General features: G+C 57.2%; 1 protein-coding gene across 7 annotated transcripts; it reads left to right on the top strand.

Annotated features, from left to right (window-relative positions):
• The first annotated feature begins 5,395 nt into the window (after nucleotides 1-5,395).
• RNF24 (ring finger protein 24) lies at nucleotides 5,396-25,139 on the top strand. Of its 7 annotated transcripts, XM_084517035.1 has the most exons (8): nucleotides 7,208-9,239; nucleotides 11,596-11,743; nucleotides 13,761-13,975; nucleotides 18,684-18,833; nucleotides 20,490-20,532; nucleotides 21,795-21,836; nucleotides 23,457-23,536; nucleotides 24,452-24,732. In XM_084517035.1, exons 4-8 carry the CDS (start codon nucleotides 18,691-18,693, stop codon nucleotides 24,588-24,590), a joined length of 447 nt encoding a protein of 148 aa, XP_084373161.1. In that variant the 5' UTR covers nucleotides 7,208-9,239; nucleotides 11,596-11,743; nucleotides 13,761-13,975; nucleotides 18,684-18,690; the 3' UTR covers nucleotides 24,591-24,732. The 7 variants fall into 7 exon arrangements, with proteins under 7 accessions (XP_084373163.1, XP_084373160.1, XP_084373161.1 ...); XM_084517034.1 differs by lacking the exons at nucleotides 7,208-9,239; nucleotides 13,761-13,975 and adding an exon at nucleotides 5,397-5,450; XM_084517033.1 differs by lacking the exon at nucleotides 13,761-13,975 and having other exon boundaries at nucleotides 7,520-9,239.
• Nucleotides 25,140-26,152: the final 1,013 nt, after the last annotated feature.

Raw genomic sequence — 26,152 nt, 5'->3', positions numbered from 1 at the left:
CTTCCCCCCTGCTCTCCCTGTGGATGCTGCTGCTAGGATTTTCCCAGCCTAATTTTGAGGCAAGAGTGGTGCCAAATTGAAATATCACAGCCGGGATCAGAGGGACAGCGTTTAACACAGATGTTCTGAGCTTCCAATCCTCCCGATCTGGTTGCGAGATCCCTATTTCCACTCAGTTTTTGTTCCAAAAAGCAAACCGTCCTCCGAACCCATGTGCGGTGACGGATTTTGGCCTCCACTCCTACATCGATGCTGGGGGATGCTGCCGCTCCTGGTAAGGGTGGGATCACCTCCTGTTTCACACGTAGCAGCTGAAAATCCCTAAAATTGCTGAGTCTCGAGGGGATGCTGGCGAAATGGACGGGGTGGCAGAGCCTTCGTGCTCCTGGATGTGATGCAGCTATCGCTAAAACCCATCTGAAGGCCCAGCAGGGATTTGGGGAGAGGCAGCGTGTGCATACGGGACCGTCTGGGGCTGCGAGGGGCCGTTTGGCCCCGTTCCTGCTTCGGAGCATTCCTGCCTCTTTACGGCTGATGTTCTCCAGATGTTTCGTAGCGAGGCCTCCTGTGGAAATCCTGCTCAGCCCTCCACGCTACAGCCGGCGGAGAGGCGGAGGGTGATGTTAGCTCGCTGCGTTTTAGGATATTTAGGATATTTAAACATTTAGGATATTTAAAGCACATCGAACGCGACCACAGCTGCACAGAGCCACACGCTCTAAGCTCTCGCTGAGTTTTGTGGGTTTTTTTTGCACTTTTTTGCCTGGGGAAACGTGGTGACTGTGCTCACCCCCCTGTCTCCACCAGCCCACCGAGCGCTGTTAAACAGCGAGATCCGGAGACAACCCCCTGGCTCGGGAAGTCCCGAAGCAGCAAATTGCCGGAAGCTGGGAAAATATAATGTGGAAAGCATTACCCTCGCTTGGCCCTCGCCTCGCATTCCTCCTGAGCAGCTCCTCGGGGTCCCAGCCAGCGGCCGGATGCTGGAGGAGACCGCCGGGGGCTCTGGGCCAGGAGGATCCCTCACCACCTTGAGTGCCTCTGTGTCCACTGCCCTTCTTGCCCGGTTTGGGTGGATTTTGTTGAACGAGTGGAAATTGCAACCAAAGAGCAAAGCTGGGGTGGCCCCAGCAGCATCGGTGTGGTGAGGCTGCATCAGTCACTGTCTGCCTGGATATAATGCATATAATGTCTTGGAAGAGCTGGTTCGACCTCCCTTTAGGGCACTTTCTCATGTAATATCTGTGTTTTCCACACGCTACACTCACTCTTCTCTCTGTCCCCTGCATCCATCCCTGTACCAGATCCTGCACAGAGCACCCAGAGCTGCCTGGGTCTCACCACCCCAGCTGGTTCCTGTAGTGGGGCCAGAGGGAAAAGATTTGGGTCTTTTTTTGCAGGAAAGGAGCAGAGGCAGAGCCCAAATGCGTCAATGGAGTACGGGAAGATCTGACTGCATCACAGGAATTCCCAAGAACATCTCAGGCAATCTCCTGCATCCCAGGAATGAGGGGTCCGTGCTCCGGAAAAAGACACTCAAAACGTTTTCCTGACATCAGTGGGAGGAAAACACCCTGGGCAATTGGCTCTCCATCCTGCCCGACCCCACGGGTTTCCCAGCGTGGATGCAGGCGCTGCTTACCCCGATTCCCCTTTCCTATAAGCAGAGCAGAGCCCCACGGCATGCCGAAGGAGAGGAAGAGCCGCGGGGCTGGGGTTGCCACCCAGGAGGAATACCTGCTCCACTCGTTCAGCTGGAGTCGAGGCTGAGCACGAGGTGCCTGGGTGGGTTGCGAGGAGGTGGGTCAGCCGTGGGCAAGCCCCGTGGAAGCGGCGCTGTCCCCTGACTCACAAAGCCACGCATGAGTCAAAGCCCCGGGTTAATCGAGGAGGAGAAGGAGTCTGCCCTGCTCCACCCTGCTCCACATGGGTCTGGCACGGGGCAGAAGCAAAGTCCTGCTGATGCCACAGAGGGAGTGGAGAAGACGTCAGAGGAAGCAGCCCCGATAATGCGTCCTCCTGGAGGAGCCTCCCCAGTATCCTTCCAAGATCTTCCCAAGGAGACCCTGCTGGTGGTCTTCTGCGTCCCACCTGCGAGGCAGAGATGGAGTGGGAACTCTCTAAATGTCTCATTTTTGCCAATTTTTTGGCTGCACTGCCTCCTGGATCAGACAGCAAAGCCACCCCGTAGATCTGGAGAGAAAGGAGGGTGAAGGGGAGCCAAGGATAAATTCCTGTGCTGGATGAAAGCATCACAAAGGGACAAATGAGGGTGATTATTTCCAGCGAAGGGGGGAGGACACAGGGTGAAGGTGGCCAGGAGCTGGCAGCAATATGCCACGTGTGTTGGGATCACAGAGGGTCTGCAGGAGCCCATCTCCTCCTCTGCCCACCAGGTCTCCTTTCTGCAGCACTTCTATAACCAGCCTGGCAAAGTCCCCTTGACCAGGCAAAGCCAAGTTTTGGGGACAGACAGTCCAGACAGGCTGTTTTTATGTCCTCTCTACCACTGACACCCAGCGAGGTGACCAAAACCCATTTCTGCTGGCAGACCCAAGCCCACACCACAACTTCTGCCACCAGCAGAGGGGCCTAGGGCTGAGATTTCGGCAGCACGGACCTCACCCAGAAACGGAGTTTGGGAAGAAGCCTGAGGGAAGCAGCCTCCTCCTCCACACCAGAGGCTGAATCTCAACCACGAGGTGAAACGGGAATCCTCCCACGAGAGCTGCCGGTGCTTTTCTTCTGCCCTCTTTCATCTGCACCTCAGCCAAGCCCTATAAAGCCCCCCATGGGTTGTGTGGCACCAGGCATGGGCCAGCCTCCTGCGATGGCAAACACGGGGTCTGTCCCCAAAATCACCTCATGAATTTTTGTTCAAACACGGGAAATTGCACGTGTGGCACCCAAGAGCTGCTTCGGTTGGTGTTCACGGACAAATTCTGGGTTTTCTGCTCAGATGAGGGGCCGTGAGGCAGATCATGGCTTCCCTTGGGCTGTATGGGTGGCGGTAGGCCTCACCCAGAGCAGGGGAACCCAAAACTGCCACCGCCTGCAGGCAGGGCTGAAATTCAGTGGCAAAGCCCCTGTCCCTGTCCCTCGGCCCAGCTGTGGTCCCATGGCTACCCCAGAGGAGCAGGAGAACCCCGGGGGCTGCCACCACTCTGGTTTCCACCCATTTCCAAAGGGACACGCAGGTCCCATGGCTGCCCTGTCACCCCATTTCTCCTGGGGGGACAACAGGGCTGTGGTGGCACTCGTGGTCCTGAACTCATGCTGGGCCAGGAGGAGGGTTTTGGGGCTGGCTTGGTTCCCTCAAGAAGACCTATGGAGGGGAGGAGGTGGTGGTGTCCACACCACAACCTGGCATCCCTGTTGAGACCCCGGGTAGGAGATCACCACAAAGCAAAACCATCCTGGATAGGAAACGAGGAGAAAGGCGAGCGTTTCACCTTCCCAAGGAGACAGACCCACCCTCCCTTATCACCCCATCTCTCTGCCCTAAGGTCCGGGCACGGAAGCCTGCCGGATTTCTTCTTCCTGCACTCAACGAGTAGGAAAAACTGGATCTTCTCATAAATAAAGTGCGGCGGCATTAGCGTGAGCGCCGGGAGCCCAAGGGTGTGCAGGGAGAAAGTGAACCTGTAATTAGGGTGATGAATCGGAGCTCAGAAACGTATCCCCGCTCCCATAAATGTGCTGTTTTGGGGTTGCCATCTCACGAGCTTCGTATCACCAGCCACAGGGGAAAATTCTTCCCATCCCTGCCGGGCCAGGGCTCCGTGGGCTCCTCACCTGTAGCAGGAGACCCTCTGGGGATGGGGACCCCACCACTTCCAGTGCTTGACCATGAAGAAATCCCTCCAGATACCCAACCCAAACCTCCCTGGAACAACTTGGGGTCATGGAGGCCAACAGTTGGCGGACCTCCATCCTCCAACTGCCCCTCGTTGGACATCCTCGCTGCCTGCTTCTTCTGGCAGGGGACAAGGAGGTGGTGTAGGACAGCAGAGTGGGTCCCGTCCCAGGACTTCCCTCCCATCATCGTGTCATTGGGAAATGGGAACATCCCAAATCCGTGGCCAGCCACAGCTCCTCCAAGAGGACATGGAGGACGTCGCTCAGAGCGTGCTTTCAAGAGGAGGGATTAAGGGAAGCCAACCATGGCCATTTTGGGGTTCTTCATGAGGTGGAGATGAGGTTGGCCAGATAGGGCACGGGAGGAGCCCCGAGCCAGGCAGCAGGGCCGGAGTTTCGGGTTGTGCAACGCCTCCACGGCTCGCCCGGGTGAGGTCATGGAGCAGGAGGCACCTCGGCCTCCTCCACGAGGAGAGACACCACCCAGAGCCATGGCATTAAACATGGTGCCACCTCCCCGTGGTCACGCAACGTGCCACCGGTGTCCCCGCTGAGACCGGCAGGTGGTGGGACAGGCCTGGGTGGGGTAGCATGTCCCCATTGTCCCCCATGTCCCTACTGTCCCCAATATCCCCACTATGTCCTCATTGTCCCCCATGTCCCTATTGTCCCCAGTGTTCCCAGTGTCCCCATTATGTCCCCATTGTCCCCTCCATGTCCCCATTGTCCTCCATATCCCCCATGTCCCTATTGTCGCCCTACATCCCCATTGTCCTCCATATCCCCATTATGTCCCCATTGTCCCCATGTCCCTATTGTCCCCATTATGTCCCCATTGTCCCCCATGTCCCTATTGTCACCCTATATCCCCATTAGTTCCCCACTATGTCCCCATTGTCCCCCATGTCCCTATTGTCTCCAATGTTCCCATTATGTCCCCATTATGTCCCCATTATGTCCCCCATGTCCCCATTATGTCCCCATTGTCCCTATGTCCCCACTGTTGCCGTATATCCCCATTGTCCTCCATGTCCCCATTATGTCCCCATTGTCCCCATGTCCCTATTGTCCCCAGTATCCCCATTATGTCCCCATTATGTCCCCATGTCCCCATTGTCCCCAGTGTCCCCATTATGTCCCCATTGTCCCCATTGTCCCTATTGTCCCTATTGTCCCCAATGTCCCCATTATATCCCCATTGTCCCCATGTCTCCATTGTCACCCTACATCCCCATTATCCTCCATGTCCCCATTATGTCCCCATGTCCCCATTGTCCCCAATGTCCCCATTATGTCCCCATTACCCCCAATGTCCCCACTACGTCCCCAACACCCCCATTATGTCCCCATCACCCCCCCTCTCCCCCCTCCCCCCTCCCCTCTCCATGACGTCACCCCTCCCCTCCCTAACCCTCCCCACCCCCCGAGTGGGGGGGGGGGGGAGGCTGTTCCGCGCAGGCGCACTGCGGCGCGGCGAAGCCGGAGCGGCCTTGCCCGGCGCCGGGCGGGGCGGGGCGGGGCGGGGCGGAGGGGGCGGGGCCAGCTCCATCCGGGTCCCTCCCCACCGGCGCCAGAGCGGCCTCGGCGGGACGGTGAGTGCGGGACGGGCCGGGGGGGGGCGGGATAAAGGGGGGGGGTCCCGGCCCTCACACGGGGCCGCCTCCCCCCGAGGGGACGCAGCGGGTCAGGGATTCGTTGCTGTGTCGCTGTGGGGCCGGAGGTTGCCCCCCGGTGCCGTTTTTTGGGGGTTTGAGCTCTACCGGTGCGGCTCTGTGGGGTGGGGGAGGCCCCTCGGGAGCGCTGTGGGGGGCTGAGGGGGCTGGGAGCCCGCCTCACAGAGTGTCTGTGGGGTAGGGGGATGCCCGGTCCTGTATCCTTATGGGGCAAGGAGCTCCCCCTCCGTTATCCTTAAGGGGCAAGGAGGCCCCCCCCAGCATCCTTATAGGGCAAGAAGCCCCCCCCAGTATCCCTATGGGGCAAGGACCCCCCCTCTGTTATCCCTATGGGGCAGGGAGCCCCCCCCAGTATCCCTATGGGGCAGGGGAACCCCCTGCAGTATCCCTATGGGGCAGGAGGCCCCCCGTCCAGTATCCCTATGGGGTAAGGAGCCCCCCTCCAGCACCCTTATGGGGTGCTGAGCCCTTCCCATTCACTGCACTGTGGGGCTGGGATCCCCCTCTTCCAGCACCTCTATGGGGCAGGGGAACCCCCTCCAGTATCCCTATGGGGTAAGAATCCCCCCCTCCAGCATCCTTACGGGGCAAGGAATCCCCCCTCCATTGTCCTTATGGGTTAGGGGGACCCCTCCTCCAGCACCCTTATGGGGTGCTGACCCCTTCCCATTCACCACCCTGTGGGGCAGGGACCCCTTCTTATAGGACACTGAGCCCCCTTCCAGCACCCTAATGGGGCAGGGACCCCCCTTCCATCACCCCTATGGGGCTGGGACCCCCCTCCAGCACCCCTATGGGGCAGGACCCCCTCCCCTTGCACAACCCTATAAATCAGTGGGGTTGCCCCTTCCTTCCCTCTTCGTGCACTCCCCTCCTGTTCCCTGCAGGGCACCGCCTGTCCCTGCCACCCCATATCCTGTCCCTTTTTGGGGTGCCACGCTTGGCACCCCCGAGAAGGTCCCGACGTGGCGGGGGGGGAGGAGGCGACGCTCTGAGGGCTGCCTTGGCTAAAAAAAGCCCAAAAATGAAAAAAAAAAAAAAAAAAGGGCTCGGGATAGAAGCAGGGCAGCGGGGCGGGCACATCCCGAGCCTACTTTTGGCAGGGGACTTGTGCGGGTCCCACGGGGCTGCAAACTGCACGTTTGGGGTGAAAAACGTGCCTTTGGGGTTTTCATTTTCGTGCGCCTGTGTTTGGTTTTTTTTTGGTATTTTCGGGCTTGTGTTGTCTCGGACTTCCTCAGCTGCCTTTGGGCTTTGTTTTAGCGTGGCTGTGGGCTGGAGGGGAGCATCTCCCGACCCCAAAAACACCCTTGGGAACAGCGGGGGGGGCTCTGCGGGGTCCATCGGGGTGCGGGGGGGTCCCACGTGCGGCGAACAAAGCGCGTGGCTCGTTGTGTTGTGCTGCTTTTCTTTTTTTATTATTATTATTATCGATTTTTCTCTCCTCCTCTCCCCCCCGCCCCTCTGGCAGGAGGTTAGGATTACGCGCTGCTCCCCGCCTTTCATCTCCTCCTTCCTGCCCTGCGCGACGTGTAGGGCCGCACGCGGGGACGCCGGCCAGGGCGACGAGGGGAAATCTGTGCTGCCCAGGTGGACGAACCCCATTATTCTCACCCAGCCGGGCTGTCAGAGCACGAGCTGAGCTCAAAATATGATTTTTTTCCCCTTTTTTTCTCATTGTTCGAGCCGCGTCCCCTCTGTGGTTGTCCCTCCCGGCGCCCCCTAAGCCAGCTCGCTGATTTATCAGCCAAAAACCCATAAAATATCTCTCCCCAAACCCCATCCTGAGCGTTTCACACTCGCTCTGCTCCTCTCGTCTCCGTTGCTTGGCTCTTTTATTCGTGCAGGCCCGGCCGCTGGGCCATCTGCGGCGAGAAATGAAACGCAGATTTGGCCCCGAGCCCGGAAAGAAAGTAAAAAAAAATAAATAAATAAAATAAAAAAATGAACGAGGCTTTGCCTCGGATAACTCGGGGAGGAAGAGCGCAGGAAGAAACGCTCGGGGGCAACGTGGAAGGAGCCCAAAGCGTGCTAATTGCTGCGTTTTGGGTTAAAAATTAAAAAGGGAAGGCGGCAGGAGCGGCGGGCAGAGGTGCCTGGGTGCTGAGGGTGGCGAGGGGACCCGGCCCGGTCCCAGCAAGGATCCCACTCTCTCTACCCTCCCTAAATCCCTGAAAGTCTCCGGATTTTATTCCCTGCTCGGCGTTTTGGAGCTTTTCCTCGTCGTTCTCACCCAAAATCTGGCTTTGGGTGGCTGTGGTGCCGCCTGGCGTGGGGGCTGTGCTGGTTTGGAGGCGAGCCGAAGCTCTCTGTCAGGCAGGGATGGAGAAGAGGACACGGGACGAGCATCCCATGGACCTTTCCTATTTATTTTTTGCGTTCCTATTTATTTTTTGTTTCCTGCGAGCCGTGCCGAGGGCTCTGCCCCGTCAGACTTTGCCTCGGGAGCGGCCGCCCCGTGGCATCGTAACGGGGCCGGCTCAGCCCAGCTCGGGAGTTTCGGGGTGAGCAATGCAAGAACGGAGAGGAGCCGCTTGGAAAAGCACGGTCGGGCCCCGGCAGTGCCTCCTGCCACGCTGAGAGCCGAGCAGGAATTAATTTGGTTGTTAATTGGAGGTGCGGGAAGCTCGGGCATCACCTCCGCGGGGATGTGGTGGTACCCGAGTGCCCTACGGGGTGGAGCCGCGTTGGTGGGATGCTCAAAGCTGCTTTTTTCTCCCCAAATGGGTGATGTGACGGCGCGCCGACACCCTCCTGCCCCGTCTCATGCGTCCATTAGCTCTAATTAATTAACGAACATCTCGCAAACGAGACGTCGACGGGGGAGTGGCAGCCGTGGAGCTCGAGAGGAGCTTGGAGACGCCGTGGGTGCGCCTCAAGGGGAGGATCTCCCGCCAGGAGGACACGTGAGCTGACCCCAAAAGCCCTCAAATGAACCAAGGAGCATACAGGGGATGGACAAACCGCCACGGTGGCAGTGCCGGCGTCCCCATCCACGTCTCACCGCGCCCCAAACCCCAAAGCAGCACCCAGCAGGTCCCCGCCGTGGCCTTAAATTAGCTGGGAGCAGCTGGGGCGGGGGCTGCCAGGGCTCAGGTTGCTCCCGCGCCGCCGCCGCCTCGGCTAAAACTGGATCAAAGCCTGGGGAAAGGAGCGGGCCGGGGGCAGGAGATGCAGCGAGGGAGCACGGGGCGGTGCGGGGTGTTTTAGTGCTACGGATGATTCCCCCTTTGGATGTTTCCGAGGTCGCCGTTGGGTTTTTTTGGAGCCTTTTGGGTTTCTTTCGCAGCCGCCGCTTCTAAAAGCCCCGCAGCGAGCTCGCTGCGTCGAGGTCGGAGAGGAATTGGGTGCTGGGAGGGCTCCTTCGTCTGCTCCCTTCAACTCGAGGGCTGCGAACGTGGCAAGGAGAGGACACAACTTTGTTTTTTTTCTGGTTTTTCTTCCCGGGGAGGATTAGCCCTGCAGGATTTACGCCGGGCTCTGGAAACGGCGCCAGCTTCCCAGGCGGAGAGAGAAAGCGAAAGCGCCGCACCGACCTTGCCCCCTTCTCGCTCCGGCCCCTCGGACCTAGCGGCTTCCCAGCTGGGGAAGGGCTTTTAGGGAGAAAAAAAGAAAAGAAAAGGCTTGAAGGAAGCTGGAACGTGGTGCTGGGAGGCAGAGCTCAGCTCGTCCATCGGCCCCTTTCCACCCCGGAGGGAATCCCAGCAGGTAAAAGGACCGGGGAGCCCGACAGCCCGTCCCAAGTGATTTTAGGGAGCCCGGGCTCAGCCTGGCTGCTGCCAAGAGGGATAAATCCACCCGAGCATCTTCCCTTCCTCCCTCCCAGCCCCGAGCAGGCCCTTCCTGCCCGCAGCCTGCACGGAATTAAAGCGCTGGCGTGGCGTAAGGATCGAATTAAGCTCCTCTCCTCGCCGAGCTCTTTCGCAAAGCAGCAAATATTTCTGCCTGCCTCCAAAGGAATCATTTTTTCCATTGTTCTGCGCGAAAACCCTCGCCGGGGCTCAGCTTCCCCCCCCGGGGGTGGTTTCCTGGCGGATCGGTTCTTAAGGCAGCTGCGTTTTGGGGGCTTATTTATTTATTTCTCCCTTTTGTGAGCTCCTCAGCGGAGCGGGGACGTGCTGGAGCCGAACAAAAGCAGAGCCCTGCGAGCAGCCTGCCATAAAAGAGGCAGGGGGGGTCCTGGTTGAAATTGTGGGTGAAACGGTGCAGCTTTGCTTAGGGTTTTGGGTTGTTTTGGTGGTTTTCTTGTGGGTTTGGGTGTTTTTTTTTTTGGTTTTGGTGGGAGTTAAAAGTGGGAAGTTGGCTTTCTGTGCGCCGAATGATCACCTGAATCCCTCTCCCTGCTCGCAAAGCCTCCCTCACGCTCTGATTTATCTCACCTCTCGATGTTTCTCTCTGATTTATGGACGGTTCTCCTCCGAGCGAGCAGGTACGACCTGAGAGCGAACCTTTCTGCAGCAGGCAGCTGGTTTTTGTCACGAAAAAGGCCGTGCCTTGCTTCGTTCCCCAAACCAAATCACTGCGGGCCCGCTCGCCCCTTCCCCTCGCTCCGTTTTGGGGTCCATCTGCCTGAAAACTTCGTCGGCTTCCTCCCTCGCCAGGAACTCTAATCCCTTTCAATGAGATCAAGGGATTAACGTCTTATAAAATCGCAGGATTAGCTTGAGCCATTTTTTTTCCCCCCCTTCCTTTCTGCGCAGCGTCACGGCACCGCCGCGCCGGAGTTTCGAAAGGGAGCCGCTCGCCGGTGCTGGCGGAGATGGGGTGCAAGGAGCTGAACCAATTTATGGGATTTGGGGCCAATCAAAGAGTTTAAAGCAATATTTTAACCCTCCTGCGTGTTCTCTGTGAAGTTTTGTGCAGTGGCAGGGTTTTTTTTCATCACGTTTGGCCTCGTTGGTCAGCGGTTAGCTTGGAGGTGCGTGGCTCGGATGGTTTGCAGCTCCTGGTTGGGTAAACACAGAGCTGGCCTGAAAGGTTTCCTTGCAGGAGATCTGCAAAGAATCGTGCTGAGAGACCTCCACGAGCAGTTCCTGGGGGCTGCATTACCCCTGGAAGCAGCATTATTTCCAAAAGTCCCATTATTTCAAAAAATTGCTCCCCTGGAATGATCTCGGGGGGCTTGGGCTGCGCGGGGTCTTCATCGGGACGTGGCTCCCAACCCGATCGTCCCCAGCCCACGAGGAAAACCCGTGCACACCCCGGGGGTTTTTGTGACATCCCTGCTCGAGGCACTGCCAGGAATGCCTGGCCGCAGCCCAGCGTGCCCAAAAAGGGCAGCTCCTAATTTGCACCCTGCTAACGAGGCCGCGGCGCCCTCATTGAACCGCTCCAGCAGCCGCCACGCCGCTCGCCCCGTGAATTCGGATGGGATTTCACACCAAACCCCTCTGAGAGAGCCAGAGCGATGCCGAGGGGAGGATTTGGGGTCCCCCCTCTCGTTTTAAAGGACGTGGCGGGCTGCGATCCGACCTCCGGGCTCTCTCCAAGCGCCTCCAACTCGTAGTAAGAGCTTACGCAAAGGCTCCCGGGCGTCATGCGCTCCCCTGACCTTTGGAGAGACACTCGATGCAGCCTGCGTGCTCGTTGCTAAGCCGGGTCGTTAGCGCCAGCAATATATTTTGCCTTCTAGTAGCCGATTCAGCAGCCAGGAATCTGTAGGGATCTGGCAGGGAGCGGGCTGTTTTCGGGCCTGCCGGTCTCAGGGGTGCCCGAGGAGGCCCCGGTAGCCTTGAAGCAGGTTTGGTTTTGGGTTTTCAGCGAGTTCTGCATCAACGTCGCAGCCTCAGCCTGGTGTTTTTGCTTATTCAGGGTTGAATTTCTGAGAAATTTTAAATTTCGGAGAAATTTAAGCCCTTAAGCCCTCTGGCAAGCGGGGAGTTGGGGCAGGCGATGCTCCAGATTTGTGCCTTGCCCGCCCGTCACCTCCCAGGTCCCACCAGCCCTGCCCTGAATTTGGCGGTCCCTTGCCGTTCTCCGTCCCGCTGAGGTCAGGCCATGGCATCGGGAGAGCTTTCTGGCTGCAGAAAATGTCATTTTTTTAAACCGTTTCTGTGCCAAACAGCTTGCCTGGCGTCAGCACCGCGTGTCAGGAGGGGGCTCTTCTGCCAGCTCAAGGCTTCCCCGCAGCCTGAGGACTTTCTGCAGGAGGGAAGGAAAGAAGGAAGGAAGGAAGGAAGGAAAGCGCGCTCCTGAAAGTGTCTGCTCCTCACGTAAGTCAGGAAAATCCGGCTAATTGACCTCATTAACACCTCCAGCCCTGAGATCAAGCCTCCTTTCTCCTCTCGGACACAAAGCAGGAGAGGGACAGCAGCGCTCAGCGTGGAGACGGAGAGGGAAGGACCCACGCGTGCTGTTCCTACACACATTGCTCCATGGGGCACCCTGCTTGGCCAGGCACTCCAGGAGCAGAGAAATGATTCTCCTGCTGACCTCTGAGGCTTTTGCCCACCTCGCAGAGCTGTGGGAGTGAAGCAATTTGTGCCCCGGGGCCTGACATCTCTTTTTTTTGCTGGGTTTTCAAGCACTGCAAAGCCCCCGGTCGCTGTGAGCAGAGCAGAACAATCCGGGGAAGAAATATTCCCCCAAAACCCAGTGCTTTTGGTAAAAGCAGAGGAAGGGCAGGCCGAGCACGGAGCTCCTTTTTTTTTTTCCTTCCTGTAAGCATTAGGAAAAATATCAGATGGCAGTGACACGGCGGTGGGGTAAATTCCCAGCAGGCTGAGGTTTGGCTTTGGGGTTGCCTGGGTTTTCCTGAAGGGTTTTTAATGCTGTCAGCAGCTGACAACGCAGCCCTCGCAGCGACAGAGGGGCTTTCGGGGCGGCTCTTCCCCGGGATTTCTTGGTGATTTTGGTTTTGGTGTCCGGCTTTCGGTTCTCCCGCATCGAGCTACCTGTTCTGCTTTCTGTATATTTAGTAAAAATGTTGATAAAGAGCCTGCTGGGCGCTCCCAAGGCCCAAAATCCGGGGTTTGGGCTCGGAGGGAGCAGAAGGCAGCAGCATAAAGAGGAATTCTTCCCTCCCAGGCCTCACGCTGCTTTTCCACCGCGAGGCTTTGCGGCCATCTGGATCCCCTTGCAGATTATGCCCCCAAAAAACCTCCATAACCTAGCAACCCCGGGGAGCTGAAACGAGCGCCTCCTTCCCCTCCCACATCCCAAATCGCGCTTGGCTCGGCTCGCCGCCTCGCTCGGGCTGCCGCCAGCAGCTGCTCTCCCCAGCCCCGGAGCTCCTGGAGCGCTTTGCAGGGATTTATTGATCCCTGCACTGCTTTTTTTTTTCTTTTTTTTTTTTTTTCTCCTATTAAATGAGCTCGGGGAGTGGGGACGAAGGGATTTCGGGAGGTCGTATCGTCCATCTGCTTGGCGGAGAAGGCCGGTTGCTTTTTTTTTCTTTGCTTTATTCAGCCTGGTGAGGGTGATTTGATTTTTTTTTTTTTTTTTCCCCAAATGTGATATTTTGGGAGCCCCTTTAGCATCCTGCACCTCTCCCTGTCCGGATTGCGATTCCCTGGGTTATCCGGGCGTTGAGCACCGGGTTCGGCTGGGCAGGGCTTGCAAGGAGCCCATGAATCGGGGAGAAAACTCCATAAATCGAGGCTTTGGCACCTGATGGGATGCGGTAGGGGCTGGTGCTGTGGGGGCAGCGGGGTCGGGTCCCACGGGGCTGCTGCATTTCACAGCCAGGAGGACAGAGGGGGGCTCGGGGCATCCTTTCCCTTCCCACCACGCTGTCGGGAGGAAAAGTGAGCTCAGCGGGTCGTGACATCGCAGCTGGGACGGAGCCACGTGCCAGGAAAAGGGGGTGGAGGGGCAAAAAAAAAACAAACCGCGGGGCCAAAGGGGGAAAAAAAATTCCTCCAGCATTATCTCATGGCCAAGGAGAAGCCCGGCTCAGCTCACGCGGGCAGCCTGCGGCTCCCCCTCAGCCTCCCGAAGATGCTCTGGCAGCCACGGATCCTGCGGCTGCTCCTCCGACTTCCTGCGGCTTTCCCGAAACTTGCTGCCTCGCCTGCAGTTCCCAGAAAAGCTGTGCCGGGTGGGATGACCCCGGGGCTGCTTTCGATTCCTCGTTCCCGCTGCTGCCAGACACGGGGAGCCCGAGCTCCGCTCCCCCGCCGGCTTAGGCTGAATTTTAAAAAGCACCAGGGATTATTATTTTTTTTTTCTTTTTATTTATTTTACATCTTTTTTTTTTTTTTTTTTTCTGTCTGGATCTTGCAAAATCAGCCCTGAGCGAGCCTCTTGTTTGCCTTGCTGACGGCCCTGGGCTTTAACCTGGCGCTGGGAACTGCAGCTGACCTAATTCCTGCGCCTCTCCGGCAGAAGCAAAAAGGTTTTTCCTCCTCAAGATGCGCCTCGGGACGGCGGTGACGGGGCTGCTTCTCCGCTAAACTGACCCTCGAGGATCCAGAAAACTGCAGGGGTGCTGGTGGCACTGCCAGGTGGATCTGTTTATTCTCATTTTAAGACTTTTTGGCCTTTTTGGCTGCTGATTGCGTCGCCGGGAGCCTCTTCCAGCTCGCTCTTTCCCCACCAGCAGCCGAGGGGGTTAAATTTGTGTTTGGTGTCGTCCAGCCAGGGAGCGAAGCCAGGGAATTTTGGTTCCCGTTCCAAAAGCATCCGATTCCCTCTTGGAGGGAGGGGAAAGGGCTCAAAGGTCTGAACCGGGCAGCATCTCCTGGGCAGGCTTTGCTGGAGAATTGCAGCACGATGGACCGGTGGCCCAGAAGGTGCAGGGACGTTTGGAGGGAGATAAATTACACCAGGAGAGGTTTTAGGGCCTCTGCATGGGGGTTTGCAAACCCCATCCCGTGCACCTAGCTGCCCCTGGCCCTGCGTGGAGCATCCTGCTTCCACGGGGAGGAATTTTTAACTTCTGCTGCCCAATTTCTGGGGGAAAAACCGCACCCTTCTGCTCTCCGACCTCCCGCCGTTCCCCGTTCTGCTTTCCATGGGCTCCGCTGGCTCTGGGGGGCTGCCACCGGCTTTTGTCACCCCCTTGGTGACGTGCAGTGACCCCTTGGGTGCCCTGGTGGTGACAGCTCCGTGTTGGGATTCACCAGAATTCACCCACGTGTCACAACATCTCCTGCCGGGCTGCTTGTCCGAGTAGCACCTCGCTGCTGCTTCCAAAGTGCCCCCAAACCCCCTTTTTTTGGAAAAATTATTTGGAAATCTCAGCCTGGACATACAAGTCTCGTATTTCTGGCTTGTGGAAATTCCCAGGGGGAAGGCAATGGGGCCATGTTCCTCAATTCCCCCTACAAACGAAGGGATTTGGGGAAACTTTTCCTCGTGCCTGCTGCCCGCAGCCAGCCCCAAAACCAAACCCTTGGCCTGGGCTAAATGTGGCTGGGACGCTCGGTGCTCCGAAAAGAAATAACAGCAACAAAAACACCCTCGGAAGGAGCAAAAAACCCCAAGAACCATCAGGAAACAGTGAGGGTGAGGTTCCCGTGGTGCTCCCGGTGTCGTGCAGCAAGGGAATCGCCTCCTGGGTTCCTCCCTCGGAGGTTTCCCCGCTGAAAGCTGCGTGGAAGAGCTCGGCCGAGCTGGTTGAGCTCGTTAATTGCTTGCTGCTGTTAATGAGAAGGATGGATTTGGGCTGCGTGGCTTCTTGGGGTTTGCCTTGAAGTGCCCGGCTTGTAATCAGAGGGCGCGGCGAGCAGGGGGAGGGCAGCGGCACCTGCAGCTCTCCCTTCCCTGCCTCCCCTGCTCTTTAACCTCACATTAACCAGAACTGGCCCTTAATTAAAGCCGTTAATTAAATCCCACGGGGACGCGGAGGCTGCGTCCTCCCCGTCCCCGCGGCTGCGTGCGGACCGGCACCTCCTGCAGGGGGTTTTGGGGTTTCCTACGGGATCCCTCCCCGCGGAGAAGCCCCGTCCCTGCGTCCAGCCCTGTCACAAGGACACCTCGGTGCCTTTTAATTTCAGGGCGTTCGGGACGTATCCTCCGTGCCTCAGCCTGGGAAAATCCGACTTTCCCTCCTTCCCTTTCATCTAGGCGGCCGGGTTTGCACTGAGGGGCAGCCTGGCACCTTTTTATAACCCAGCCTCCAGGTCCTGCTGGGTGCAGGTCGGGATTTCAGACCCGCAGCCAGCCCCACGCGGGGTCTGGGGTCCCACAGGCACAGCCTGAAGCTTTTTGTCCTGCCTCGGAAAGCTCCCGGCCTCCCTCACGGCTCCTTTTTATTTCTTTTGGCTGCGCTCTGGGAAATCTGAAGCGAATTAAAGCACAGCTCCTCCCCTACCACGCTCCCCACCCCCCAGAAAAAAAAAAAAAGAGAAAATCAAACAAACCAAAAGCTTGGCTCCTTACAATCATCCCATTTCAGGCTTTTTTTTTTTTCAAGTTAACAGTTTCCTGGATCCTGGGCAGGCTCTTTTTTTGCCTCTATCTGCTGGATTTTTCGCCCTAACGTTTCTGCACCTCTGGGATTGTCCCGAGGAGAATGAGCCCCTGCTGTAGGGTCACGGCCACCTCGGGCACGGCGTTTTGGGGCAAAATCCTGGCCGGGATGATGCGGCAGGGAGCTTGGGATCCCTCGGGCAGCCGTGGTGGTTTGTAGCTGCGGTCTGGTGGAGAAGCTGGATGTGGCCATCGGGAATTCGTGGCTGGAGGAGATCCGAGGCCCTAAATCCCAAGCCCTAAATCCCAGGCCCTAAAAAGGACCAGCTCATCTCCGCTGACATTCTCAGTGCACCGAGGCCCCCAGACCTGGCTCAGTTCAGAGAACGTCGCAGTTTGAAGGAGCTACGAAGGAAGAGGGTTGGTGCCGTGCCTCTTGGTTTGGTTGTTTTGCCTCCAAGATTCATCCCGGATTGTTTGGGGTGCTCGGCTGGCCGGAGGGATGCTCTGTAGGGGCGTTCGGCTCCTTTCCATGCCCCGGTAGCGAGATCCAGCACGTTGGGGTCTCCATCTGCTCGTTTTTTCAAGCCTTGCTGAGGCTTGCTCCCGAAACCTGCGTTCCCACAGAGGATTTATGATCCTCAGAACCCCAAAAACACGCTGCCAACCACAGTGGTCCCCCAAATGGGGACCTCAGCCACTGATATTCCTGGTGGGAGGCCACAAGCTCTGCTCCCGACTCTCAGAACCTCTCCTTCCCCGCATGGGGCAGCCAGCAAACCCGGAATATTTCTGGAAATCCAAGCCAGCGGCCAGCACGAGGAGCCCCTGGCTCAAAAAGGAAGCAGGAGGAGGCTCACAACCGCCTGAAATCCCTTTGACCCAGCAAAGAGCACGGGGATTAAAACCCCAACCCAACCCCGCGCAGCCACGCGAAGCTGCGCATTAACTGTGCCCGAGTCGGGAACAAAGGTTTGGGGGCGGTGTCGCTTTTTTTTTTTTAATTATTTATTCGCAAAGCAAAACAAACACAAAAAAAAAAAAAAACCAACCACCACCTCGGTGGCGTTGAGCAAGCCTCAGTGCGTGCGGGCTCGCGGCTCTTGCAGCCTTCCCGCTCGGGCTGGGCGCCTCGCTGAACACGTGCTCGGCTCTCCGGGGGGTTTTAATCGAGTCCAGGCTTTACCAAAAATCGTTTTTACGCCTCAAAAACCCAGGGAGCCGAAAGCAGCGGCGGGGATGCTGCCCTCGGAGAGGGGCAGGAGGTGACGCCGGGCTGGGGGGCCAGCCTCGAGCGCCCCAGAGGGGAAGAAATCGGTGCCAGGAAGGCGTGAGGATGCCAGGTGGGTGCTGGAAGCTGCAGGAGAGGGGCTGGGGCTGCGTTTTGGGGCCGTGTTTTAATTTTGCTGAGGCTGCTGAGCTTGCCGCTGTCGCGTCGTCTCGCTGCCTGCCCAAAACAGCGGGGCCTGATCCTGCGAGGTGAGGGATGGGAGAGCTGCTCCTGCGCCAAGAAAACACCCGGTGAGGCTTAGAAAAAAACGGGACAAAGGAGGAAAGGCTGCTCAGGAGCCTTTGCTGTTGGGTAGAGTTTCTTTGCTGAAACTTCCTGGGCTTAAACCCAGTTTCTTTAGGTGCCACGAAGTCCCTGCACCGATGGGGCCGCGGCAGCAGCAAAGAGCACGGATCATTTCAGGGATTATTTTCTTTCAGACCCTGAATCCAGCCTTGTTGGGAGCCCAAATGCCTCCCTGCAGGTTCACAGCTCAGATTTGGGGCTTTTCATCGCCGTTTTCCCCGGTTATCCCCGGCCACCTCCCCCGCTTTCACCCCGTCCTGCACAAAACCTGGAGCCGCGCGGCTCCTGCGCCGAAAAAAAAAAACAAAAACCCTGCTCCGGGGGGGGATTTTGTCATCCCTCCGTAATTGAATTCCCCAAAAGCTGGGGGCAGACTGCAGGTAGTTTCCCTGTTTGTTGTGAAACTGGCTTGCACGCCGCCTCCCGTGGGCAGTAACCGATGAAAGGAAAACAAGAGAGATCATTTATTATTGGTGTTTTTTGGTTTTGTTTTTTTTTTTTTAACTTCCTTCTCCGAGCTGGGGGCGGGGGAACTTTGTGCCTGTTCATTCAAGGGTGAGCGGCTCGGGAGCCGCGGGGCGGAAAGGAACGATGAGGAGCCACAGCAAATCCCTGCTTTTCGGTGATTTTTCGGACGTTTGGGGCTCAGGGAGGTTTATATGGCACGGGAGAGCTCGCAGGCTGAAATCATCACCCCGGGGATGTGCCCGGGAGGTTTCGTCGGGCTCTGTCTGTGGGATTTTTGCTGGCACCTGTATTTATGGCACCTGTAAATCCCGGCAGCTCTGCCATCTGCCGCGGCGATGTCCTTGCCCTCCCCTCGGCCCCGCTGGCAGCGTGGAAATCACCCTAAAGGAGTGGCGGAGGGCAGAATTTCTGCTCCGTGAGGAAACCACAAGAGAGGAGGGGAGGAAAGACTCTCCAGCCTGCCTTCTGGCTGCTTTGGGGCGTTTCAGTCTAATTAATGGGGGTTTCGGGCACAGGGGGACGTTGGGATTGGGGTGGCTTGGATGCAAATCCCCGCCTGGAGCTGAATTTAAAGGACTGCCTGCGTCGGCAGGAGGGGAAATCGCTGGGCGAGGAGCACGTGGAGGGAGAAGGGGAATCCCAGGCATGGTTTAGCCTGCCCCGCTTTGTTTTCGGGGCGTCCCTCCTCTCCTCTGTGGGGCATCCCGTGTGCGGATGGAGCCTGACGTCCTCCTCTTCTCTCCCTTTCCTCGCAGCCTACCCATGAGCTCGGATTTCCAGCACTACAGTTTCAGGATGCCGAACATCGGGTTCCAGAACCTGCCTCTCAACATATACATCGTGGTTTTCGGCACGGCCATCTTCGTCTTCATCCTCAGTTTACTCTTCTGCTGCTACCTGATCAGGTAAGAATAATCGATTAGAGAAAGAATATTAAAAAAAAAAAAAGGATTAAAATCAGAAAAAAAGGATTTGCTCAGCCCTTAGCATCGGCCTCAACATTCATCCCTCGCAGAAGAAACGGATGCGGAGCTTACGCAGCGTGGACCCAACACGTCTGGGAGCGAGCAGCTCCGAAAGGAACCGTGTTATCGGCTCCAAACCCAGCAGAAATTTATTTCTGGGGCCACGTAACACGGGCACGGAGCACGGTTGCTCAGGCAGGCGTCTCAAACGGGACTTGGAAGCGGGGTTTTATGGTTCCTGCCCACGGCTCGCTCTTTAATGGCTAACTCGGGCGCCGGCTGCTTAGGGAATGTTTAATGCCTGCCCCCTCGTTACCCTACCCAAATCCCTCCTCGTGAGGGATGTGTTTTCCCCGGGTTGAGCTGAACCTGTGCGGCTTGCCTGCAAAACGAAGAGGTGTTTGGGCTTTGCGAGTGTTTTCCCGGGCACTGGGTCTCGCTGGGTGTGTTCTGCCCCAGAGAAGAAATAACCAGGAGTAATGTCTGGAGGATGGAGCCAGCAAACCTTTAAATTTAGAAGTTGGAGGCGTGTGGGAAGAGAGAGGGTGAGTAACTGCTGAGAGAAGCCAGCGAGGGAAGCGGCAAGCTCCTGCTGTCTTTAAATGAAGACGGAGTGCCTGTCGGGGAGGGACGTTTGGCTGCCACCCCCAGGAATAACACCGACCTCTGAGAGATGGGAGCTTGGGCTAGATCATCTCACGATCCCTGCACAGCCCCAGCCTCGACCGAGACCCGAGGAATCCAACCAGCAGCACCAGGATTTGCAAAGGAGGATCCTCCACACCCGGAGCAGCCCCAGAAACCCAAAGCCCCCCAAAAACCAGCGGCAGGAGGATCCGGTACACAAAGCAACACCTTGAGTTCACGCTGAGTTTCTCCCCCTCCTCAGCCAGCTGCTGAAGCCCTCCTGGGTTACCCCACACATCCCTGACCCCTCCTGCGCTGAGATTTGGGGCTTTTAACCGAGGATCACATCTGGAGGCTGTGGAGCAGCGAGGAATTCATTTAACCTTTGGGGAGATGCGACGCGGGAGCATCCTCTGCAGCCCTCTTGGTGCAGCAAACCCAGCCAGGAGGCACCCCGAGCGTGGGAGAGCCAATATCTGGTGTTTTTACCCCAATCTCCGAGCTGACAGCATGGGATCAAGGATTGCCTGTGGGATCTGCCACCGCCGCCCCCCCGTAGCCTCTCGTTTGGCGAGTCTCTGATTGCCCACCACCTCCGCGAGGCACGGCGATCAGCTCTGGAGCTGGCTCTCCTGGGAGAGCTTTTTTCCCCCCTCGTAGGTGGTCCCCGGCAGCCAAGCTCTGCTTTTCCCCATCTGGGTTTCATAAGCACTTTCCCAGCCTCGGGGCTGGGCCGGTTTCACCCCTCTTGCTCCATCCCCGCTCCACAAAAATCCCCAGCCCGAATTGGGCGGCTGCTGCCTGCCTGCCTCGTTTCCCGTGGCCGTCCTCTCCGAAATCACAAAGGAAAACCGAAGCGATTAGATGGGGAGGGGAGGGAAGCGAGGTGTCTTTGGGGTGTTCCTGCTGTTTTGGGGTTAATCCTGCTGTCTTGGCCTGCCCTCACTTCTCTCCCTCTCTTCGTTCCAGGCTCAGACACCAAGCACACAAAGAGCTTTACGCCTACAAGCAGGTGAGGTGATGAACGGGCTCCGAGAGCCAATAATCGCTCCTTCAGGTTGCCATTGAGCTTTTCTTTTCACCGGGAGGCTCTAGGTCTTTGAAAAGAGGTTGCCAACGCTCTGCCAAACCTCTTTTCCAGCTGATTTAGTTTTTTTTTGCCAGCTGGGCCCCCTGAGAGCATCTCTTGCCTGCATGCAGTCCTCTGCAGGTCTCAGCATCTCGGGGTCTGCTGCTGTCCGACCTGGATGCTGCCCTGCAGGTGCTTGGGTGCTTCCCCCTAAGCGAGCTCAGAGGCAGCAAGAGCAATCAGCAGGACAAAAAGAGCAGAAATATCATTTATTTAAAGATAAAACACCCTGAAAGCAAGATTTTAAGCTGGGAGAGGCTTCCCCCAGCTGAAACCAAACACAGGTGCCAAGTCTCGGAGCGTTTTCCCGGGCGCTGGGGATGTCTCCACCCTCAGAGCACCTCCACTGGCGCTTCCCAAACCCTCGGGGGTGTCGTGGTGGCAGCATCCAGCGCTCCTCCAGCAGCTGCAGTGTGGGCTGGAGCTGGCTGTGGGGTCAGCACAGCCCCATCCATCCCGGGGAAGGCATCTCCGCGGCCAACCCAGCTGCTTTCTGCAGCCACCCACACGCAGGGGTTAAAATAAACTCCATTTTCTGCTGAAAAATCCCGTTTTCCCCGGGGTTTTGTAGCTTTTTCCACCTCTGACCTAGCGTTTAGGCAGGAAACCGAAGGAGGTGGGGCCGGGCTGGATGGATGTTCCAGCACGTGGCTGTTCCTGGAGCGCAGCCCCCTCCAGGCGCTCGGTTTGGGGACCTCCTGAGGTTTGTCCTCGGATCTTTTTTTTGTGCAAACACCACTTTTCGCCCTGTCCACCCACAGGGATGCGTGCAGGCTGGAGGTGGGGTGCCGGAGGTTTCTAGCTCCCGGGGAGCTCCACGCATACAGAGAGCTGTCACAGCACGGGCACATCCGTGGCTCTGTGGTTATTTTTTATGATTATTGCTCAGAGTGTGCAGAACTGGCCCAGTTTTTAGCATGTTTTTAGAATTCAGGTTTAATTTACAGCGGGCTCTTTCTGTTTGTGCTGTGCCCTGCAAAACCTCAGCCCATTGCTGCCTTGGTGCAGCACCCGGCCCCAGCTGGTGCCCAAAAGGGGGGATTTTCAGTGTAACAGATTTTGCGCGTGGAAATTTGGATTTATGGGGATCTGAGCAGCTGTAAACACATCGGGGGCCGTGTCCTGACCCCATCTCTATGTTGCAGGTCATTCTCAAGGAGAAGGTGAAGGAGCTGAACCTCCACGAGGTGAGTGCGTGCGGGGCTTTGCTTCCTGGGGCGCCGCCAGCAGCAGGGGAACGCGATGAGTTTCCATCCCCGGCAGCTCCTGCAGCTCCCCTCCGTCCCTTGCCACCTCCTGGCTGCAGGGACACCGTGCCAAAAGCTGACGTGTGCCTGGCCCTGCAGCCTCCTTGCACCTCCTTGTGCTCACTCCCTGATGCTGCTCCTCATCCTCTGCGCGTCCCAGCGCTCGCTAACGCAGCTGCCACAGGCACAGCTGCAGAGGGGCCAGATCGAGCCAGCCCCAGCCCCCTCCCAGGGGCCTTTTCCTTTTTATGCACCATTATTTTCATGCGTTATTAATTTTCGTCATCATCATTTTCAAGCAGCATTGTTTTCCTGCAGTGGTCTTCATGCGTTTTCATGCATTTTTTTTAACGCGTTTTCACGTATTTTTGTGCGTTTTCATGCGTTGCTGTCCTCATGCGTTTTCATTCATTGTTATTTTAGGCATTTTCATGCATTTTCACAGATTGCTTTTATGCATTTTCGTGGATTTTTATTCATTTTCATGGATTTTGATTCGTTTTCATGCATTTTTATGCATTTTCACGCGTTTTTGTCTGTATGCACTGTCATCTTCATGCAATTTTCCACGCGTGGTTGTTTCTCCTGCAATTTTTTTCCACGCATCGTCCCTTCAATGCATTTTTTTCATGCATTGCTGTGGGTTTTCTGCGCCGTCGTCCCCGCAGCAAGGAGCTGTGGCTGGAGGAGAGGCCAGCTGCGGGCTGCTTGGGTGTGTTAGGAATTAAAAACCCTGTTTGCATCCCCAAAGGGAAGGATGTGGGAGAACAGAGCGCTCTGCACAGGGGATTGGGGAAGGCTGGGAGGGTTTTGCTCAGGCTCCTTCCGAAACATCCCATTTTGGGCAAAAAATTAGGTATTGGGGGATTGATGCAGCAGCTGTCAGGGCTCACCAGGAGGCAAAATCCCTGCTGGGCTCCTCTGTGCTTGCCCAGCTCTGTTTTTTTTTCCCTTTTTCCCGTTACGCCGCCTCTCCGAGGGCTTCACAGGCTCCGAAAAGTGCTCGGTCCTCGGTGCAAACCCACCAGGCTGTGCAAATAAAGCTGGGGGGGTATCAGAAGCTTCCAGGGGCAGTGGTTCCCCGCAGCCTCCTGCGATGTTTGTGGGTAAAGCAGGCAGGGAGGCGCTGCCCGGCCCAGAGGCTGCCAACCCCGGCAATTAGAGCCCGGATTAAAGGCAGATTGGGCTTTAAACTTATTTTGATTGCTGTTTAAATGAACGGAGCAGCTTAATGACCGCAGGAGCTGGAGGATTTACCTCCGGGAGGGCCGCAGCCCCGGGGCTGTGCAAAGCTGCACTAAGCCGGGCTCTGTCCCGCAGCCAAGCCAAGCTCTGCCCAGCACCGCTGCTGAGCTCAGACAGGAGCCAAATTCCCCTTTTTTTTCCCCAATTAAAGGCAGTGGTGAGGTGAGCACCGGGGAGAGGACAGAAACCTGCACCAGGAGCCAGGAAACACTCACAGGGAGGTTTTTGGGGGAGAATTTCCCCCGGTTTAGAGGTATGCGTGGATTTTTTGTGCTGGAAAACGCTGACCGTGCCGGTGACCCGCTCGTCTTTCAGATCTGCGCCGTCTGCTTGGAGGAGTTCAAGCCCAAGGACGAGCTGGGGATCTGTCCGTGCAAACATGCCTTCCACAGAAAGTAAGTGCGGGATGATTTCAAACACAGCAGGAGCCAGGGGCTGGGGCTGGGTCCTTTGCACGCCTCTGGTCCGAGGCACGACGCGAGGGACGGCGCCTGAATTACGCAGCCGGCGCTGCTTGGCCTGTCCCGGGCTTTAGAGAATAAACAACTGCCACCTCCCCTTTAATCAGCTTTTATTTACGGCGTGGAGCGGTGCTGCTCACCCCTTGGCTCCAGGATCAGCGCCAGGCTGCTCTCCCAGGCTCTCTGAGAGCCTGGAAAGCCGAGCGCGGCCCCAAATCCACCTGCGCCTGCAGCTCCTGGGTGGCTGCCGGGCTCCCCCTGCGCTGGAAAAGCCCCGGCCGGGGCGCTGCGATTTTTGAAGGCGTTTTAAGAGGCAGCGAGGCGGAGGCGCCGGCACAGGGAGGTGCCAAAGCCCAAAAAATGCTCGTTCAGGTGGAGAGCGTCTCTTAAATTTCTCCACGAGGGCTAGGGGATGGCTGTCAGTGAGCCGAGCTCGCTGCGGTGCTCCTTTCTGCCTTGCTGCGGTGGGAGAGGACAGAGGAGAACCAAAAAGCCTCCCGTTTAGCCTGGTTTTGTGGCGTTGCGTCTTCAGCAATCTGCTCTGGGGTTTTCTTCCCCCTCCAGCAAGGGGAAAGGAAAAAAAAAAAAAAACAAAAGAAAGGAAAGGAAAAGCCCCTTTCCAGATGGCTCTGAGCGTTTGGAGCAGCAAAACTCTAGCGTAACGCTTCGGTTACATGTGGTTGTATTTTATAAAGACATTTTTATCTATACAAAGGCACCTAGGTGGTGAATTCATTGCGCTGACGATGCTGCGGGGGGAGTGGAAACGGCTCGGCCCCGACACGGCCCTGATTTGGGATGATTTGGGATGATTTGGGGTGCTTTACCCTTTTTTTTTTCCCCCCCCAGGTGCCTCATCAAATGGCTGGAGGTGCGCAAGGTGTGCCCGCTCTGCAATATGCCGGTGCTGCAGCTGGCCCAGCTGCACAGCAAGCAGGACCCTGGGCCCCCCCAAAGCCCCCTCCCGGGCGCGGAGAACCTGGTATAGCTCCGAGCCCCCCCCTGGACTCGCCCCGGCGCTCAGGGGGAGCCCCCCCCGGGCCCCCGGAGCCGCCAACCAAAGCACTACGGCACCAGCATGGAGCTGGGGACGGACGGACGGACGGACAGAGAGCTGAGAGCACTTTAGGAGGGAGCACGTCCCCCCCCCGCACCTCCCTCGTCCTCAGAATGAGGTTTTTGGGGTTTTTTGTTTCCTCCCCGGGATCCCGGAGCTGAGGGAGAGGGGGAGAGCCTCGCCTCCACACCCGTCCCGCAGCCGGTGCCCCCCCCCCGGAGCAGCGCCGCCCACATCCACCGCGGGTTCGGTGGCACCCGAGGGGGGATTTCGGGTTTTATTTCCCCTCCTGGGGGGGTGACGTGGGTGCAGCCCCACCTCGGGGCTGCCTTTCGTGCTCTCTCTGCCCCCCGAGGGCTTCGTGCCGGGATCCCAAAAGGGCTGAGCGGGGCAGGGGGGCTGTGTCCCCCCCCCATGGCGCGTGTTGGGCTACCTCAGGGCTTCCTCAACCCCCTGCCACAGGCGAGCCCCCAGGGGGGGGACAAAAATCCTGCCCTGTGCACCCGCTCTCAGCCCCAGGGGGCTCCAGGCAGTGCCAAAATCCCCCAAACCAAGCAGCCCGCGGGGCGCAAGCTGCTGGGGGGGGGGGCCCCAACGCCCCCACTTTGCCTTTTGGGGCAAACCCGAGCACCCCACAGGCACCCGGCCCCCTTCTCCTTGCAGCTCTCGGTCCCTTTTAGGGGGGCAGAGGGGGGGGGCTCAGTATTACCAGGGGCACAGCAGCGTGGGGCGTCCCCCCCCTATAAAAACCGTGCCCCCCTCCGACTGTTTATGGAGCGTGGAGCCTCATAGACGTGTTTGTACACTACGAATTCTGCAGCAGAATATTTTTTAAAACGGTCGCTGTTTTGTTTTTTTTTTTTTTTTTTTTTTTTTTTATTTTTGGTCTTTTTTTTTTTTTTTGTAAGCTCTATTTTTGTATATTTAATTGCTATTTTAAAAATCCTAATGCGTCCTTTTTGCTAATCACACTATTCGTAAGGAAAAGGAGGAGAGAAAAAAAAAAAAAGAAAAAAAAAAACGTTTTTTTTTTTTTTTGCATGTGATTTGACTTGAAATGTAAATAAAAGCAGGTTTTGGAAGCGGGGCTGTGTTTGTAGGGGGGTGGAAACGGCCCCAGCCTCGCCCCCAGAGGGATTTTTGGTGGGTTTGGGGGGATTTGGTTTCAGGAGGCGGTGTGGGGGCGCTGGGTACCTGCTGGCGCGTTCCCTCCGCAGCGGGGCAGAAGAGCAGGAGAAGCCAACAAGGGGGAGTTTGGCGTATACAAAAATAACTGAAATGTTTTATTCCAAGAAAAAAAAAAAAGAAAAAACACAAAAAAAGAACTTTTACAAAAGGACGCACACAGCACGGCACCTGCAGGACCCACACAAACCCACGGGCGGCACGAGGGACGCGAGCTCGGCCCCTCCACGCGTGCCAGGGCAGGATCTTGTTTCGCAGCACAGCTTCCTCCTCTCTCAGCAGCTTCCCCTCGCGTCCCCAAATCTTTT

This window comes from Aythya ferina, assembly GCF_964211825.1.
Source record: "Aythya ferina genome assembly, chromosome: 4".
Classification (NCBI taxonomy): Eukaryota; Metazoa; Chordata; class Aves; order Anseriformes; family Anatidae; genus Aythya; species Aythya ferina.
The sequence above is the reverse complement of the archived record's forward strand: the minus strand, read 5'-3'. Positions and strand labels throughout refer to the sequence as shown.